The following is an 18,078-nucleotide window of genomic DNA, read 5'->3' as shown; positions in this document are numbered from 1 at the left end:
TGGCCTGCAGTGGTATAATCTTAGACTGCAGTGCGTTTTTCGCACCTACACTTTGTTCGTGATGTGAAGAAAATGTATTTGGAAAGCTATTCAAATCGCCATCTACTCCTGTTGCTGTCGCTCAGGTGAGGAAGACTCTTGACGCCACCATGCAGACCCTTCAGGACATGCTCACCGTGGAAGACTTCGATGTTTCGGACGCCTTTCAGCACAGCCAATCCACGGAGTCGGTCAAGTCAGCTTCCTCTGACTCCTACATGAGCAAGGCAAACATCGCTAAGAGACGGGCCAATCAGCAAGAGACGGAGGGCTTTTACTTCACTGTGAGTCCTCTGACAAATGAGGTTGCAAAGTCACTGCAGCATGGAGTGCACACAGTGTAACCACAGACATCCCTGTCACTGTCTCGTCTGCAGAAATACAAAGAGTACTTGAACGGCAGCAATCTCATTGTCAAACTGCAGGCAAAGCATGACCTTCTGAAACAGACACTAGGAGAAGGTGAGACTTTTTGTGTTATACAATAGCGGAGTGGGAATTGTTTGTAATACCTAAAGGTCTGTTATTTCCAATGAGTTTCGTAATCTATTTCTATTTATCTATTTTCCCTGCAAAAAGAAATCAAATGCTATACACCCGAAAACAAAATAATGTTGTATTGAATTTGTCATTTATTTGACATTTTGGGTCTAGCCAAAAGGCCATATCATGCTATTGTTTCCACATATATATACGCATTAACCTGAGCCAGGTGTTATTAAGAGCCTATTGTTTTTCTTTCCATCTCATTTCACTTTTGGTACTTCAAATCTTCCGGCATCTGCTTTTAGTTAAGCTCAATCTTAGCTTTTCGGACTCTTATGTGGACATAAGTAGCACTCGTAGTCTAAGCCAAAGCCTTTGTGCTTATGTGTGAGTTCATAAGGTAGAATTTAATCATCAAGTTTGGATTTTAGACAACAGTATGGAAATTATGGATGCAACTTTTTTGCTCAAATGGCAGCCGCAAACTTTAGTAAAGCAGACCTGGTCTTACAGTGCTGTACATTAAAGGTACTTTTGCCATTTGCTTTACTCATTTATTTCTTAGATTTAACATGCATAAACCCAAAGCCAGAAGGTTGCGTAAAAATGTAGATGTTCTCTGTCACTGTGCTTTTACTTGACTCATGCATGAGTCTGCTCTAAGATGGGTGTGTTTTGACATAAAGTAGGATTGTGCTGGAAGCTGCTTCACACATGACATGATCCTTTTAACAAACGTTTCTGACTGACTGATCAAAGTGAAGCCTAAATTTGTTTGTGTACAGTGAGACGTGTGAGCCAATGCAGTGCGGATATCATGAAATTGTCGCGCTATACAAATCAGGTCCTGCAGCCTTCCAATCTTGTTGCCCTTGGATACGTTTTCACTCTGCAGAGCAAGTAGAGAGGCCACCCCCTTCTGGGGCTCTTGTGGCGTTTCTAGGGCGACCGCTGAATGACCGCTGCCTGGCTGTGAGTCAAATGCAGCCATGGCGCTCACCTCATTGAGCATGTCTGAATGGATGCTGTTTTCTCATAACACCCCTTTCCGTCTCCATCTGCCAGCCTTGTGTAGTCGCCCAGCACTGAACCGTACCGCCAACTTCTCTGATTGTTGAACTAGTGTCTACTAATTTAGTCTTTCTCTGTATTCTTTCTTTTTTAGGGGAGAGGGCTGAATATGGAACAACAAGGTAAGGTTTGCAGTAATAACAGGGTGAATAAAGTAGGTGATGATGTGTAAAATTATTCACGTGTCTCTGGATGTGGCACAAATGAGACCGCAGTGTCTGAATAGGAGTTTAGTCTCCACTTCACCCACTTCTTGTTGAGTAATGGGTTGGATCCTAGCTAGAAAAAGTGGTACTCAGGGTTGTTCTTCCTACTTTCAATCTATAAAAGTATGTTAGGATTCAGAAATGCCAGTGAGATATCCATGTCCATGTCCTGCTGTTTGACTGATAAATGACGAAGCAGAAAACAAATACTGCGGCAGGCTCATGATTGAGTCTCATGGCATTTACTTATATTGATCCACGGGCCGTGTCATTCTAAGATGTATTTAATTTTATTTGTGTCACATCCTTGTAGCCTTTATCCCTGATGTTGATAAAGCCACAGCAGCTCTGTCTTAAGGGTGACATATTGGGAAATAAGCTTATCTGATAGTTAACTTAGGAGATTGATTCCAGTAGTGTATTTGTACTATAAATGTTAGCTTAGCTTAGCTTTTGATCCATCATCTTAGTGTGTAGCAAGTTAATCATTGTAAAGATATGCATATTTATGCTTCAGATATGAGAGTGATAGTAAGCAAGTGCACACATTTCCCAAAATGTCAAACACCAGTTTGTTTGAGGGGTGTCTGTGGTAACCGTGTGGCAAAATAATCAGTTTTAGCGGAAAATGTCAGTATGTTGATACCAACTGCATTATTATTCATATTGACCATACACCAACCGTACAACCCCACCATCTCCCCAGGCCCCCCACTCTTCCCCCTAAACCTCAGAGAATGCGGAAGTCTAGACCTCGCTCCATTTTTAACCGTAAGCTGTTTAACGGCAATATGGAGTCCTTCATTCAGGTATTAGCCCATCTGTGCTCTTTGTCTCTCCGTGAGCTCAGCTGTCTCGCTAGCAGTCCTTGGGGGTTCTGTTGCCTTTGACCACTCTTTTACCCAAATGTTGGCTCACTCATGCACTGACTTTCCTCTTGCTCATTGCCTTGTTGCCGCGGTCGTGTCATTTAAAGAACACAGGGTGTGTGTGTTTAAAAGCACCACATCATTGCCAAATACTCCCAAACTAACTCCCAAACTCTGGTTGACTTGCTTTATGAATATGAGTAGGCCTACTCCGGCCTATGCAAATAAACACGTGGCTGCTCAAATAGGGCAAGGCAGACAGTGAACCAACAACAGTGGAGCTAAATATCACAATCCAGTAGGGCCTAGGTTTGTAATCCGAAGAGATTATCTGCAACTGTATGGATAATTAATCAGTGCTCATTTTATTTGTTTTCTAAGATCACAACATCAGTGTTGTGATCTTAGAAAACAAATAACAAATCAAGTTTTCTGAAGTTATCTGAAATGACCATTTAATCTGGAAAAGAACAAACAGGTTTTAACAGCTGTTAGTTGCAGCGCTATAAAGATTTTCAGTCTTGATCAAACATTCCCCTCTAAATGGAAAAAAAGGCTTCATGCAGCCCCCACCCCCATTGTCTGGGGTAGCACCATCCCTCCCACACAATCCCCTCTGAGGCATGTCCACATATCTCACACACCACAAGGCACTGATGCTTTGGCTATTTTCTCAGGCAAGGCCTCCTTTCTGTAAAATCTGTCTCTCTCACTAACCTGTTGTGGTTGTTGTTGCTTCTCTTCCTCTGTCTACGTGCCTTACTGCTCTCTGCCCAGGGGAAGAAGAAATGTCCGTGCCAGGAGTCAGGTACTCTGTCTTATAGCAGGGCGGGATCATCGCACTGTTTTCAGTATGCTAACCAACTGAGCCTCTATCCTGTTGGGTTTCCCGATGTGTGAAAATACTGTAGTTATAACACTGTAAATGGTGATGCAATATTAACACATTTTTTTTCTGCTTATGTTGATTCTGTGTGCTAATTGTAGGTTATCTATTCATCAGTATATTATATACAGTGTTGTGTATATAATATAGTATATTATATGCAGTACTTCTGTTATACCAGGCTGGCATGATTATTTGTTGCCTTATTTTCTGTGAATACACTCAATATATTAAACATTTGATTCTCTCTGATGCTGTAGGACTCAGGCCAACCCATACCAGTGGTTGTAGAGAGCTGCATTCGATATATTAATCTATATGGTAGGCCACTGTCACGCTCACTCATTGTCTTTCCACAAATGTACACAAAATTGTATGGCGTTGCGCTTTTGCATGCCATTTTTCATCTCCCATCTTTGTGTGATACCATTTTTATTTCTCTGCCAGAGAAACGGCCAATGTCAGCTTTAGAACAGACCGGAAAGTTCTTTAGCTGGATCGTTTTTCACACACATCTTGACATGGAATGAAATCTTTCTTTTTCTTTTTCTTTTTTTTTTTTTTTTATGACTTACTTAAATTTTCGAAACAAGCGTGATTGAAATATTCATAATTCTCCACACTTTGTTGCTATTGCTGACTGCTCTGGTCTTTTAGAGGAGCTCTCATATGATCCCACTTTGAAAAGCACACACACTACTAGTGCACTTTTTAGGGGGTTATGTTTCAATGTTGTATCATTTGCAGGTTACTTTTATACATGTTAAGAAAATCTAAAATATAAACAAAATGATTGCATGTCTCATGGATGTGATGTGATACCTGTTTTTCCCATTTTACACTAACACATGCACATCTCCACAGGTCTCCAGCAACAAGGTATATTTCGGGTGCCAGGCTCCCAGGTCGAAGTCAATGACATTAAAAATGCATTTGAAAGAGGTTTGTCCCATTGAGCTTGACCATTTTCTCTTGATTGATTTTAAATTGCGTTTTGCCCACCTCAAAGCCCGCAGTCTCTCCCACAGGCCCCCAAAGTGCAAAGAGAGAGTGCCACATGTAACCTTGTAATGGACCTATTTTTTACATGCATAATACATAAGATTAGCATCTTGAGCTAATAATACATTAGGATACATAACTGCAAGTTTAATGTTTACATTAAAAATGCATCAGTGCCAAGTTACATTGTGATAGCAGTGAATGATTGATGAGTTGATTACGTGTATGTTATGTCTATAGGGGAGGATCCGCTGGTGGATGATCAGACTGATCATGACATCAACTCGGTGGCAGGTGTTCTTAAGCTCTACTTCAGGGGGTTGGAAAACCCACTGTTCCCAAAAGAGCGTTTCCTCGACCTCATATCCACAACCAGTGAGTCACATTTCAGCAGAGCACGTGAAGAGTTAAAGGCACATTATTCAATTTGATTTATTTTTTTTGTCATTTATTTATAATTTTGTTTGCTTTCTTGTTTTTAGAGCTCGACCCAGGCGCAGAAAGAGCTCATCACCTTCAGCAGATAATTGTGACTCTTCAGCGGCCTGTGATCATCGTCATGAGATATCTGTTTGCATTTCTAAATCAGTAAGTCCAATCATAAGAAAATTACAGGTGTGCGACACTGATCAAGTCATACTTAGCGCCACTGTGTTTTCAGTCTCTCTCAGTACAGTGATGAGAACATGATGGACCCCTACAACCTGGCTATTTGCTTTGGCCCCACATTGATGCCCATCCCTGATGACCAGGACCCTGTGGGATGCCAGGCGCATGTGAATGAGGTTATTAAGACCATTATCATTCACCATGAGGTCATTTTCCCAACCCAGCGAGAGTTAGATGGACCTGTGTATGAAAAGTGCATGGCAGGAGGGGAGGAGTACTGGTGAGTACAGGGCCAGGTGTCAACCCTGGTAGATAGTTTTCATACTTAAATTTATGGAGTTTAGTATTTGAAGTACTCAGTAAAATTACATATCTGATAAAGCATTTCAGTCATTGAAATTAAAATAGCGATAATAAATTGGTTTACAAATTCATTTATTCGTCTACAAACAAAGCGTCTAATGCATTTATTTATTGTACGGTTATTATTGGTGTTTACTGTCATCTTGTACATAAAGGATATCGCCACTGTCATCAGGTTTGTGTGAAAACAGCACTCCACCAGAGTTATTGGTAGCTGTGATAAATCCTCCAGTCCACACTGTAAAGAGATGCTTCCTTAGGTCAGCTGATTGTAAAACATGAGGGAAAAATAATCATAAGTGCATTCTGTAAATTAGCCCATGTTGAAATGGGACAGCAGTCTGAGTGAGAGAAATTGTGCTGGCATCTAGCTAACTTTGAGTCCTGACTGTTGCTTATGAGTTATAAATACAGATTTTAGGAGCAACATCTTATAACTTTTTTACATGCCAGATCATTATTATATTGATTATTCTTTTGCTTTTAACGGTTTGCCTCAATGTATCCTCATTCAGTGAAAGCCCCCACAGTGAGCCGGGAGCTCTCGATGAGGTAGACAACGGTACTGGCCCTAATACCAGTGATGAAGGTGAGCCACTAAAGGCCCTCAGTCCAATGTGAAGATGACAGTATGTGTAGGACATGAAACACTAACATTTTCCAAAATGGATTCGGTTGCATTCTTGCATTCTGTTGCAGAGGTGGAGCAGATCGAGGCTATAGCGAAATTTGACTATGTGGGCCGAAGTCCAAGAGAGCTCTCCTTCAAGAAGGGCGCTTCTCTGTTACTCTATCTGCGAGCCTCAGAGGACTGGTGGGAGGGCCGACATAACGGTGTGGATGGGCTCATCCCACATCAGTACATTGTGGTGCAAGACATGTAAGTAAGCTCCATTGGTGAGGGAGCCATCAGTCAGTCATTACTGTGACTCCACTACAAGACAAAGCAATGCTGATTATTGGCCATTATTCCCAAAATGCATGGGCTGTTCTTGCTGTCCCCGTGACCTGTGTGTCCTTGGCCTTATGAAACATGTCCATAGGATTAGTCTAAATAAAACAATCAAATTTTTGTATTTTCTTGTGATAAAAACAAAGTTAAATGCCCCAAACCAGCTTTACAGTTGTAAGGACAAATTTTAATTTCAAATTCTGGTATCTTTTGGTATCTTGTTTGATATCCTGCCCTTTGCCATAAGGGAGGTAAGACAATTAAAACTAAAGTAAGAGCGATGTGCGTTCATTTATATGCATGCAATGTGTACGGATGCTAATTTAAGTGGTGCTGATTTATTTCCTCTGCACAAGTTCTGTGACTCACTGTGATAATAACATTTTCATGTATCTGTTATGTCAGTAATGTAATTGTTAATGATTCAGGATTGAACGCATGAAAAAGGTTCAGTCTTTCAATGCAAATCATTTCCTGATGACAGCGACCATTAATCTAGATTGATCCGTGCCTGTCTGCCTGTATCAGAGATGATGCATTCTCAGATAGCATGCAAAGGACTGATAATGAAGCCAGCAGTGGACCGCACCACGACAGCAGAGCGTCATCCCGAAATGAACGACAGTCTCCCTGTGAACACACACCCGAGCACTGCTTTGGAGCAGCGCTGGGAAGGTACGGGCTTAGTTAATCTTCTGAGAGAGAGAGAGAACAGAAAGTAGTTCAAACTAATTCCAAAATATGAATCAGGTTTTTTTTTTTTTCCTAAAAACATATGAAATGACTTTTTAGGGTGAGAATGCGATCAGACGGAGCTGCAGTTCCACGCCACAGGAACAGTGCTGATGGCCACAGCCCACCCAGAGCTGCAGACCAGCCCCCTCGGGTAATGCCTCGGCCCTGCAGCCCACACAAAATGGTTGTCAGCAGGGGCCCAGCAGACAGCCCAGAGAAACGGCGTCTCACCACGTTTGGCAGTGCTGGATGCATCAGCCATCCCGACAGAAAGACCTTCGTTGACAGCCACTCTCAGCGATCTTCACCCAGCACCACTCGGCATGCAAGTTTGGGAGACCACAAAGCTCTTGAAGCTGAAGCCCTCGCTGAGGTCAGCAACACAACACGACAGTGTTATGAGTATTTATCCAGCTATTCAAAAGAATTGTAGTCTAGAAAATCTATTTATTTCCTAATTTATCAATGCACAAAAGGGAGTAAACCTTTATTGGCTCACCTCATCTTTTGCATTTTATTAATGTTCAATTCTAGCATCATTTTAGGAAAAGTGATTGTTTAAAAAAAAGTGGAAGATTCAAAGGCATTTTCTAATTCAACCTTCTGCTCATGTTTGTCAGGACATAGAGAAAACAATGAATACAGCTCTCCATGAGTTGCGGGAGCTGGAGCGCCAGAATGTAGCCAAACATGCCCCTGATGTTGTTCTGGACACTCTGGAGCCCCTGAAACACCCGGGTGGAGCCCAGGATCCGCCTGGCAGCCCCCTCCACACCATGGTGATACGTGATCCGGACGCAGCCCAGCGGCGTAGCAGCAACAGCTCTTCCTCCGAGACCATGACCACTTTCAAACCTGCTCTCTCGGCGCGCAGGCCGAATGCGCCCCTAAGGCCCCCTCCTGTCAGACCCGTCCGGCCCGCTCCTGTAATCGGACACAGGCAGGGACCACACCGCTCCAGCAGCTCTAGTTCCTCTGGTCTAGGTAGCCCCGGCATCACCCCCACCGACAGGGTCTTCCCTAAAGCTCCCTCCCCATCACCATCCACCTCCTCTTCCTCCTCAGACAAACAGGGTAACATGTAGCTCCAGTCGGTCACAAGCCAACTGGATGAAGAACATTGTGGATATTGAGTGATTGTGATTACAGTCATACCCCTACACCTCTGTACTGACACCTGGTCTGTATGATGATACCCACTAATCTTGTAATTTGAAGAATGGCTACTGGTCTCTGCCCACACATTGACTTTTTGGTGGACAAGTCAGTGTACTATATTACAGTGATGTATTACGCAGAAATAGGATTAAAATATTAGACAGTTGTATCGTACAATACCACCATGCTGCATTGCCATGCTGGATAACAAAGGGTTGCACTGGAAAATACTTCTGTTTATTGAACTCAGACAGTGAGACATCTCATCGAATTGTTATTAGGTTACAGAGTTGTTGTTAGCTTGGACTTCATGTCTGGTTTTCTTGTTCTGTTACAAGGGAATACTTAGGAGGACATTTCATCACATTATGTAGACACCCAGTCTGTGCTAAAGGTCCATGTAGTCTCTGATAACTCTGGGCGCCTTTTATATTAATAAATAATCCTCTCCAAGAGTGTCATTTGGGTCATAGATGACCAGTGAAATCTGTGTGCAATTGCCTGATGCTGCGTTTCTTCTAATGGCCACTAGATGCTGGATCCAAGGAAATAATGCGCCAGAGCCACCCTGAGCAGATTTTTTTTTTTTTTTTTTTTTCCAATGGTAATATAAAATTAATATAAAACACAGAGATGTTTTTTTTCATTTCAAACAAAAAAAAACAAAAAACAAAACAAACATGCCATGAATAAGAGATGCTCACACAATCATTCCACGCATATGGGCTGTTAAACAAAATGAGATCCTCGTACTTGTTAACCTCACTGCAGCAAAGGAATTTGGTTGGCATGAGTTGACTCCTTGCAGTTTTGTCACCCTGTTTCTTGGAGTCGATTCGTGCGGATCGGTTTGGAGGAAGTAACCTGAATTAGCTGTTAGCAGTGCAGCAGCATTATCATCAATGCCATAAGCGTTTGCATCTTGTTGTTAGATTTTGAAGTGATGCTGTTGACTGTCAGTGCTGACAAGTAATTCCAAAACATACTTTTCAAGTCTGATGACAACAGAGAAGAAATTCACTCTTTCATCAATCCATTTGAAAGCATACGTAAACCAGACCACAGCACCATCAAAACCAAATTATTTATAGCCACGCCACTCCTATAACTAATACATGTTAATACAGATTTAAATCAACAAAATGTTCTTATACTCTAGTCTCTTAATAAAGGAAAATTAGCTGTTACCTCAACAACTAAGCAAGACTTTCTCCTTCAGTTCAAATGACTAATGCACTTCTAAGCACCGCAGGGAACTGTGCTGCATATGTAGTTTCTGTGTTTCTGTGTTTTCTAATTGTACTACAAACAAGATATAGCACATCAGTACCATTGAAGCTTACGTAATGTCTAGATTGCACATGGTCAGTTCAGGCTCTGTGGCTGTTAAGATGAACTTGTCTGCTGTTGGTGATGTTTGTTGTCTGTCTTATGAGGATGATCAATATATCTTTAAAGTGTAACAGGTACATCGGAATAAATATATACATACTGTTAAAGGATACTTGTATAAATAACATTGTATAATAGGAACAGGATATATTATCATCTCTAGTGTGTAGATTTTTTTGTAATTCTTATCCTTGCACAAACATTAACAGAACAATAAATACATGAAACCTCACAGAGAAATTCTTCATCTGGTGGAATCTGTTTCTGATTAAAGACGCGCAGAACGGAGATGACTGAAGATGAGTAGGGGTCACCGACACCACATTTTAAAACATTTGACCCTGGAATGAAATGTTGCAGTCACATCCATCTCAGTGCAACACGTGCAATAACTAGAATGGGTTTGCAGTGCCACCTACTGGTAAGAATGGATTTTAGTCATCATGTTTAAAAGAAAAAAACAAAAAAAAAAACAAAAAACAGCAGTGCTCTGACAAGAAGTCTGACAAGAATTTGGGGTTTTGGTAACATAATGGGAGACAGATTATATCTCCTTGTAATACCAATACAGCACAATTAACTTTGCACATCTATCTTTTCTTAACAATTTTCCTATTTTTTTCTCTCCCCCCCCCCCTTCCTTTTATTTCTCTTTTTCCTTCCCCTTGCTCTCACATCTTTCCCTCTGTATTGTCAATTACATTTAAAATATGTTTAATTTGGAAAATATGGATAATTTTTTTTAATAATGGTGGTAAAATAAACAAACAAACAACAAACAAAAAAAACAATTTTCCCAAGTAAATGTTCTGATACAGGAATGGGAAAATTCCCTGTTTTCACATAAAATGGCTGCATCAGAAGTTTTACTGAAATAGTTTTATGCAAAATCTCTATGGCAGATCGGTTTTCACCCATCTCCGCCCCCAAACCAAACTTCCAAGAAATCTCAATCTGAAAGAAATACTTGTTGATAATATCTGATTTACTACAGATAAATCACATGGTTTAGATAAAAATGAATCAGAAAACATAATTGAGAATTGAATAGTATCCTTTCTGGCCTCAAAAATTACAAAAAAAAACCCAAAAAGTTTTTTTTGGATATGGTGTTTTTCATATCTTAATCAAAGTAATCCTGGCAGCCTTATTTATTTCTTTCATGGCCTAAGCTAAGTGCCAGGTTTAATTCAATTTGGCGTGTTTACTGAGATTAAAGTGGGAATATAATCAGATTACGACCTTGCCAGAGGCCTGAATGGCTGCCAAGAGGGAATGGACCACCCATGCACTAACACCCAACTTTCCGCTGCGGCTTCCTAGTTCAAAGGACCTTTTCTTTAATGCAGTGATATGATTAGTGAGGGCGCCATAGTTGTAGTTAACACCATGTTAGATTTGTGGTATTAATCTTGCCAGTACTTTCAAACAGTTTATCGTTCAGACACCACGGAATTAACAGAAATTCCCTGTATTTTTTATTTGGTGCAGGCTAGGTGGCTTGGAGTGGGTTTATCACAGGTTTGCAGTTGAAATCAGCTGATGGCAGCATTGATAGAAAATTGAAACAGCGTGTTTATTTTGCGGAAAACCAAGAGAATGACTGGAAAGATGCTAAAAAAAGATCCGAAGAGTTTATCAGACGAGCAAAGATGGACAATATAGGTTTGTCACTGTCTTCAGAACTCTTACCAAACAGGGGCACGTCTGTAAGTGACTTAACCTTGTAGGAATGTTATTGTAGTATGAGCAACGGAGAAGCATTTCCCTGAGACATTTAGCCATCAGAATTTAGATGTAATTAATGAGAATCATATTTTATTCAATAAAAAATATGTCTGTTGTTAGAGCTGGTCTGTTTGTGTGCTGGTTGGCACGCTCCTGTTGGTTGTTAAATTAGTTTGACATGCAGATTACAGACTTGAAGTGCTGCTCTGTTGATGCAATGGCTCGCATGAACGTTTATCAGGTTTTTGTTTTTAACTTTCAGCAGAACCCACCGGGCTCATCGAAAATGCAATTAATTGATAAAATGCCAATTATAGGCTAAGATTTGGATGTGTAGCGTCGCTGTGCTGCGAGAGTGTCAGAAATTGGTTCATTAAGCTTGTAATATGTAGCAGCCTATAAGCTACACTTTACTCTGGGTCACAATTTATGTCTCGGTCACACTGTATTTCCTGTCATTTGTTTTTCAATACACGAACCATTTTTCGGATTTATCACTGAAGTGCAACTTAAGTGAGTTACTGAAACAGAATATGATGCTTTGATTGGTGTCCAATCTCTTATGCTGCTTATGCTGTTGCATTGCGTACAATGTACCTGAAAATGAACTGATCTCCCATGCTTGTCTTTCCAGTGTCACATCTGTTTTACAGCTTCGATAGTTTCACTCACTGCATTCGTGCAAATACTCCAGAGTCATCCCGGTGTCACAAATGTGATTAACTCCATGTTGCCGTTTGATCAGTGCATTTTTAGCAGTGTTCACCCTGACGGAAAAAAAGTTTCTGTTTCACACAACATTTCAAAGTAATTGGAATGATTATGCTCCAGGCTAAATTGCTAAACTCCGTGCGTGTCCTGTGTCATGACTTAAGCACTCAAATTCCAACGCTGTGGACTAATGACACAGACAATTATGTGCAATGTTTTCCATTTATTGTTAAGATGGCTCATTTCCTGGCAGTGTATAGTTTCAACTGACCTGAGCTAGTTGTAAGTCAGAGACCAACAAACTGATAATGTGATCCGTTACAAACTTTTGCATCAGTCACGTCCTGTAATCACAAAACTGATGAAATTGATCACACCGGCAGTGTGTTAGTGCCTGTCGCATGCCTTTTAACACCTTTGCATTATTTCTCAATATGGTTTCATTTTCCACACTGGTTGAATAAACAGACTGTGGAGCGTTTCCATTTTTTTAAGTTTCTAAGATGAGTTTCAGGTCGTGAGATTGGGTCAATTTGGAAATTCTTTGTCTTGCAATAATTTATCTCATAGGTACTGTCTGTGTTTGTTATCTGTCAAACTCTAAGTTTCCCTTGCTCTCCTTCCTTTGTGAATATTATGCAACCTTTTTGTTTTTGGGAAAGTCACAAAAACACAAAAAAAAAAACGCTGACTATAGGCTGTGATTGTCTTAAAAATGGAATGCAGACTTGTGCCTATATCTCATTTCATATACATTCCCTTGTCAAGGCTGTTTTTTTACACTATATACAAGGTCAGTATGACTTTCGGTCATGGTCAAGGACAGCTGCCAACATTAGTTTTGTTAGCTTGTTTCATTCCCAGCAGCAACAAGGCCTGAACACTGGAAGCTCCCTTTCATCTTTACCCTCCCTAACCGACTGACTGAGTGAGCCTCAACACGAAGCTGCTGTCAGTGCTCACAGTTTTCATCTGCTATCTATCTGATTGTTTAACTTTAACTCAATCGGGCAAGTAAGCAAATCTTACTTAAGCTTTGTAGAACTCTAAAAAAAAAAAAAAAAAAAAAAAAAGGTTTCAGGCAGATGGAGGCAAAATGCAACGTAGAGTATGATTCAGTTAAAACAGTTCAGCTCAATGACAAACTAAAGGGCTCGGACCGTTGAAAAGTAAATGCACGTGTTTCATATTCAAACTAAATCTTGTCATCTTTAGTTTGAGCATCAAAAGAAAGTATGTTTTGCACAAAACTTACATTTTAACATCCTGTAATTTTATGAATAACACAATTATATACATTACATATAACATTGTTGAAGGTCTAACTTATGAGAAAGTAGCAAAATAAGCTGCCTCCTTGTTCTGTCCACTACACCAGTGTTCATACCTTAATATATGCCAACGGTCGACAGTTTAAAGAGCTCTACTTATTCACTTTCTCTCCATTAGATTAAAGGATCGATAACATTTTATTTTAAGTACAGACCAAAGACCAGGAGGCTTTTAAAGGGATTAGTACACCCAGGTCAAACTGCTTCACGGAGGCTTGGATAGCTGTGAAACCTCCTCAGATCGGTATCCTTTTGTCAACCCAAACATTTTAAAAAGTCATACAACATAAATGTTGGCGTCACCTGTTACTTGCTGATTATATGAGTAGTAACACAAAGGCAGGTATGGGATGCAGCAGCACTGCAGTAATTCCACTTTGTGTTTCCATTTTACCAATTTATGTCCAACTACAGCCATTTATAGTAAAAAAGTAAAGGTGGCAAATGATAAATTAGTGCTTTTCTTCTGCTTACATAACTGTGTTAAAGTGCTGCCTCAGATGGGTACATTTTGTGAAACCAAAATATATAATGTGAACGAGAGAGGGTGATGTGGGGTTAATTGTGCTTAAATCCTGTCCCGTTTTATCACACTGAATGAAAAAGTACATTATGAGGACAGCCGGAAAAAAGCTATTACTTACTGAACTGCAGGGAACTGAAGGGGGGGACGTGGGAAAATATTTGCAGATTGTAGTAATGCTGTTTTTTTGTTTTTGTTGTTTTTTTTAAATGGTAAAATTCTTCCAATGAAACCTAAGCGATGGAATGAGCCCTACCATGCAACCTCTGATAGGAGTAACACATCCAGGTATCTGTTTCAAATCAGAGGAACGAAGAGAGGTGAGTCAGCCTCCCCCTCCCATCTGCACCCTGGCTTGGGCAGATATTACGACAACTTGAAGGTGCTGAGGTTAATGACGGGAGATGCCGAGGTCTTATCAACTAAATCCTCCAGACGATGGGAATTTTAGCCCAAAAGAGTGTTGGGGAGAATGGACAGATGATAACTGGCTGATGTCAAAGGCGCAGAAATATTCCTGCAGGTCACAGTGATGAATATCTCATTCGGTGAATCTCAGTATCCACCGCCAACGGAACTAATGCACTTACGGAAAAATGCAGGCTGTTTGTGTTCTGACAACAAAAAGGATAGAGCTGCCAATAAAACAAATTTCCTTCGCTCAAAGTCAAATAAAATCATACTTGTTCTTTGGACTCAAAAAGGAAAAAAAATAAAAAAATAAATCAGGAAATGTTTCACCCAAAAACTACAGAAGTGTAGCAGCAACCGGTACTTAAGAATATTTACTTATGTATTGAAATAACAGTGTAAAGTACAGATAGTTAGGGTCTTTCAGCGGTTTTGTTTTTTTTTTTTTTTTTTTAAACCTTGCCCCCTCCCTGGTTTGTTTCACAGATATCGTTCTCATTTGTTCTAAGTTCAGCTAGTGGAGTCCCAGCTGTAATGGACTCTCTACACAGTGAGTATTGCAGAGCGATCGCACAAAACTTGTTAGATATAAAGTCAATTTATTGGAGAGTGACTCAAGAAATAAATATTACTTCAAAACTTGGACACTAAAAGAGAGCATAAAGAGTAGCAGAGTAATCTTGGATTTTATTTTACATTCATTTGTTTTAAATAATTGCCGGATAGGTAAAATAATGACTTGCATTTAAAATGCATTTATAATGTATAAGGATGATAACACTTCCATTTTATTTTTATTGCTTTTTTTTCTTTGTCCTCAGGTTACACAGACTTTCTTTTGCACATCTTTCTTTGATCTTTTGAATTCTTTAGCACTGCTAGAGTGTGAAGTAAAGGTCGTGCATTTTTTGAGGGAATTAAGGAGATACTTCCTCTCTGATTTGCTCGAATATGCTCTGTTATCTCAGAAACCAATGTGTCAATTACACAAATCAGTTTTGGTTTCACATTCATGACTGTGAACATGTTTTGGCACAATTACACCAGGGGATTATCTCACTTCTTGAGAATTTACCAACCTCCATCTGTTGGACATTTTAAATGGAATTTCTGTCCATCAAGCCTAAAGTCCAGATGAACTATTGTTGCCGGGAGCAGCACAGATTGAGATCTGATATGGATAGAGTTTCCCAAGTCTCATGCGTAGCTTGAAGACTTGTTACTACATTTCATTGCTGAGAGCTTCTCCAGTATTGATTTCATGGCTATCATCCGTCTCTGTTTATTATGGGATACAGATGTAGAATCTATTTCCCACATTTAAGATACAGTGGATTACAGTGGTGTACTGTACCAAGGGATTGTTTATTTGCTTGGCCTTTGGGCTTCCTGTGGGCATGCAGGCAGTCAGTGTCCAGTGGCATCAGACTGTCAGTGTCATGAGGAAGAAATAAGCTTTAGGGAAGGGGATTAAAACTGTTTAGACATTCAAACAAATATACAAAACAAAATGAAACAAAACAAAACAAAACAAAACAAAAAAAAAAACTTGAGAAAGAAACTAACTGATGATTCCATATTTCCATAAATATATTTTCTTTTTAAACGGTGATGAACTGTATGCTCACTTTTTCTGACCAGGTTAAAGGGTTGCTTTACTGGAAAGATTGCTGTTTGGATAAATCTCTCATGCTAAATTCAAACAAACTTTATTTAGAATATTTATTGACTTCCCAAGACTAAAAAGTAATTTAAATGTTTTTAAGGCTTTGGTGGTCATGCTGAAGAATACAGATCCCATCAAACTCCATTCAGAGGTTAGAAATTAAATGCAGAGCTTAAAAGAGAACTGCTATCCATCTGACTAGAGATCAGAAATAACGAGGGTCCGCAGTATCAGATTCCAGCTGAATGACCATACAATACAATTTCCTGCAAACCGTTTGTGTTACAGAGCTTCTAAATATTTACAATAAGTTACGAAGAATTGAAGGCAGAAATGCCAAAGGGCTTTACTTGATTCTTCTGCTTCTCAATGCATATCCAAAATGTAAACTTTTTCAGCAGACACATACGCTGCAGCTACAAACACTGTCCAGACTCAGGCCTGAAATGTTATGTAAGAAAAAAACTGCTCCTTCCACTAAAGCTCCTGTCATGTCGTCTGAAGCTAGTTTGGCAGGTGACACAGCAGATCAACTTGAATGCTTTGTCAGCAGTTGGAGGTTTAATATTTGATAAAATGCACAAATTGTTTCCCTGTAAGGATTTTCATATTAAAATCTGGTAGCTTATGCGTTTGAAGATTTTTCTGAAGAAAATGCTGTATTATCTTCAGAATACAAATGCAGATGTTTATTTGTATATGCCAAAAATGAAAGTTTGGTAGATTTATCCAGGCCATTTTGCTACAGTGTGCTTGTGATTAGCCTGAAGGTGGCTGTTTAGTGTCTGAAATTGTTCTAAGGGATCTAAGGGAGGCACAACTGGGAGAACTGATTATTTACTATGCTTGCTTTTTGAGCCAATGACTACAGTTTGATGGATCTGCTGGGTAGAAACTCAGTGAAATACACAACACCAGACGTGAGGAATATGTTTAGATTTTCTCCGGTGGAAGGATTCCACGTCACCTGAATGAGGTTACATAAACGAGAAATGACTTTTGCTTAGATCTTACTAATTATCTTAGACCAGGTTATGGTGTCTGATCGAACGGATTGTATGTGCAAACAATGAATCAACTGTTATTTATACAAAAAAAATAAAAAATTGAGGTGAGACATCTCTGAGATTTCAGTGCATAGAGAAACACAATGAGGTCTGTCAGAAAAAAATGTTTCCTGTTTCTGGGCTCTCTGGGTGAGAAGGTGTCCATAATTCATTTCTTCTCCTTATATCAACACCATCTTGTCAATTCCTTAAATCTTAGTTCTGTACTGTATCCAAGGGAGGAAAATAATCCAGCTGCAGTGTCAGTGTAGCTCAGGCCATTGATATGAGTTTCACAAATCACATCCCAGATGCTTTGTTATGAACTCCAAAATGGTATTTCTAACCGCAGGAGAAGCAGAAGGAAATCATTAAAATTAGTAGCGTAAAAGAAGAATGCCCATGCTCTACGCTCGCTATCAATATTCATATCTGCTGCATCAATCTAGTGAAACTAAATTCAGGCTTTGCTTGTGGATAAGATGCTACATTGGTGTGAATGAAAGCTGAAGTGAAAAATTACCCGCTCCTAACGATCAGCAGATATGTATAATTGTCTGTCCTCTAGAGATGGCTGATAGCATGCAGTCTCTGCTCTGTGTCAGACAGACTGGAGGGGACCGATGTCCTCTGTATGTTTAGGCTGACTTTTCTTGGTCCCAAAAAATATTTTCTCAAGTCAATGTCTGGATGTCATTAGAGGAAAATGCCCATTAGTGGCTTGTCACACTATATCTAAGGAAAACAATGACAAATTTAAATACATATCAGCTGCCAACCACCTTTCATCACAACCAAGCTGATAAGCGGACGTGTTATTTAGCTTCCTATATTTGTTGACATGTGAAAGGTCTTAGTTTTAAGTTAAGACTTATTCAAAACTGTACACCCGTA

The 18,078-nt window shown here is 39.8% G+C and overlaps 1 protein-coding gene across 2 annotated transcripts in view; it reads left to right on the top strand.

Moving 5' to 3' along the window:
• Positions 1-10,004, top strand: part of LOC115043179 (SLIT-ROBO Rho GTPase-activating protein 3-like) — a 28,020-nt gene extending 18,016 nt beyond the window's left edge. Inside the window, exons 9-22 of one of the 2 annotated variants that reach the window (XM_029501416.1) lie at positions 126-323; positions 417-501; positions 1,691-1,718; positions 3,449-3,479; positions 3,818-3,878; positions 4,422-4,499; positions 4,800-4,934; positions 5,042-5,147; positions 5,221-5,448; positions 6,047-6,120; positions 6,231-6,411; positions 7,012-7,158; positions 7,276-7,591; positions 7,839-10,004. In XM_029501416.1, coding sequence (XP_029357276.1) covers positions 126-323; positions 417-501; positions 1,691-1,718; positions 3,449-3,479; positions 3,818-3,878; positions 4,422-4,499; positions 4,800-4,934; positions 5,042-5,147; positions 5,221-5,448; positions 6,047-6,120; positions 6,231-6,411; positions 7,012-7,158; positions 7,276-7,591; positions 7,839-8,303 — 2,133 coding nt within the window. In that variant the 3' untranslated portion in view covers positions 8,304-10,004. Of the gene's footprint in view, positions 1-125; positions 324-416; positions 502-1,690; positions 1,719-2,508; positions 2,612-3,448; positions 3,480-3,817; positions 3,879-4,421; positions 4,500-4,799; positions 4,935-5,041; positions 5,148-5,220; positions 5,449-6,046; positions 6,121-6,230; positions 6,412-7,011; positions 7,159-7,275; positions 7,592-7,838 lie in introns of both variants that reach the window. The other variant, XM_029501415.1, reaches the window with a different exon arrangement.
• The last annotated feature ends 8,074 nt before the right edge of the window (positions 10,005-18,078 follow it).

This window comes from Echeneis naucrates, chromosome 5 (assembly GCF_900963305.1).
Source record: "Echeneis naucrates chromosome 5, fEcheNa1.1, whole genome shotgun sequence".
Lineage (NCBI taxonomy): Eukaryota > Metazoa > Chordata > Actinopteri > Carangiformes > Echeneidae > Echeneis > Echeneis naucrates.
This window is presented reverse-complemented; position numbering and strand designations above follow the sequence as displayed.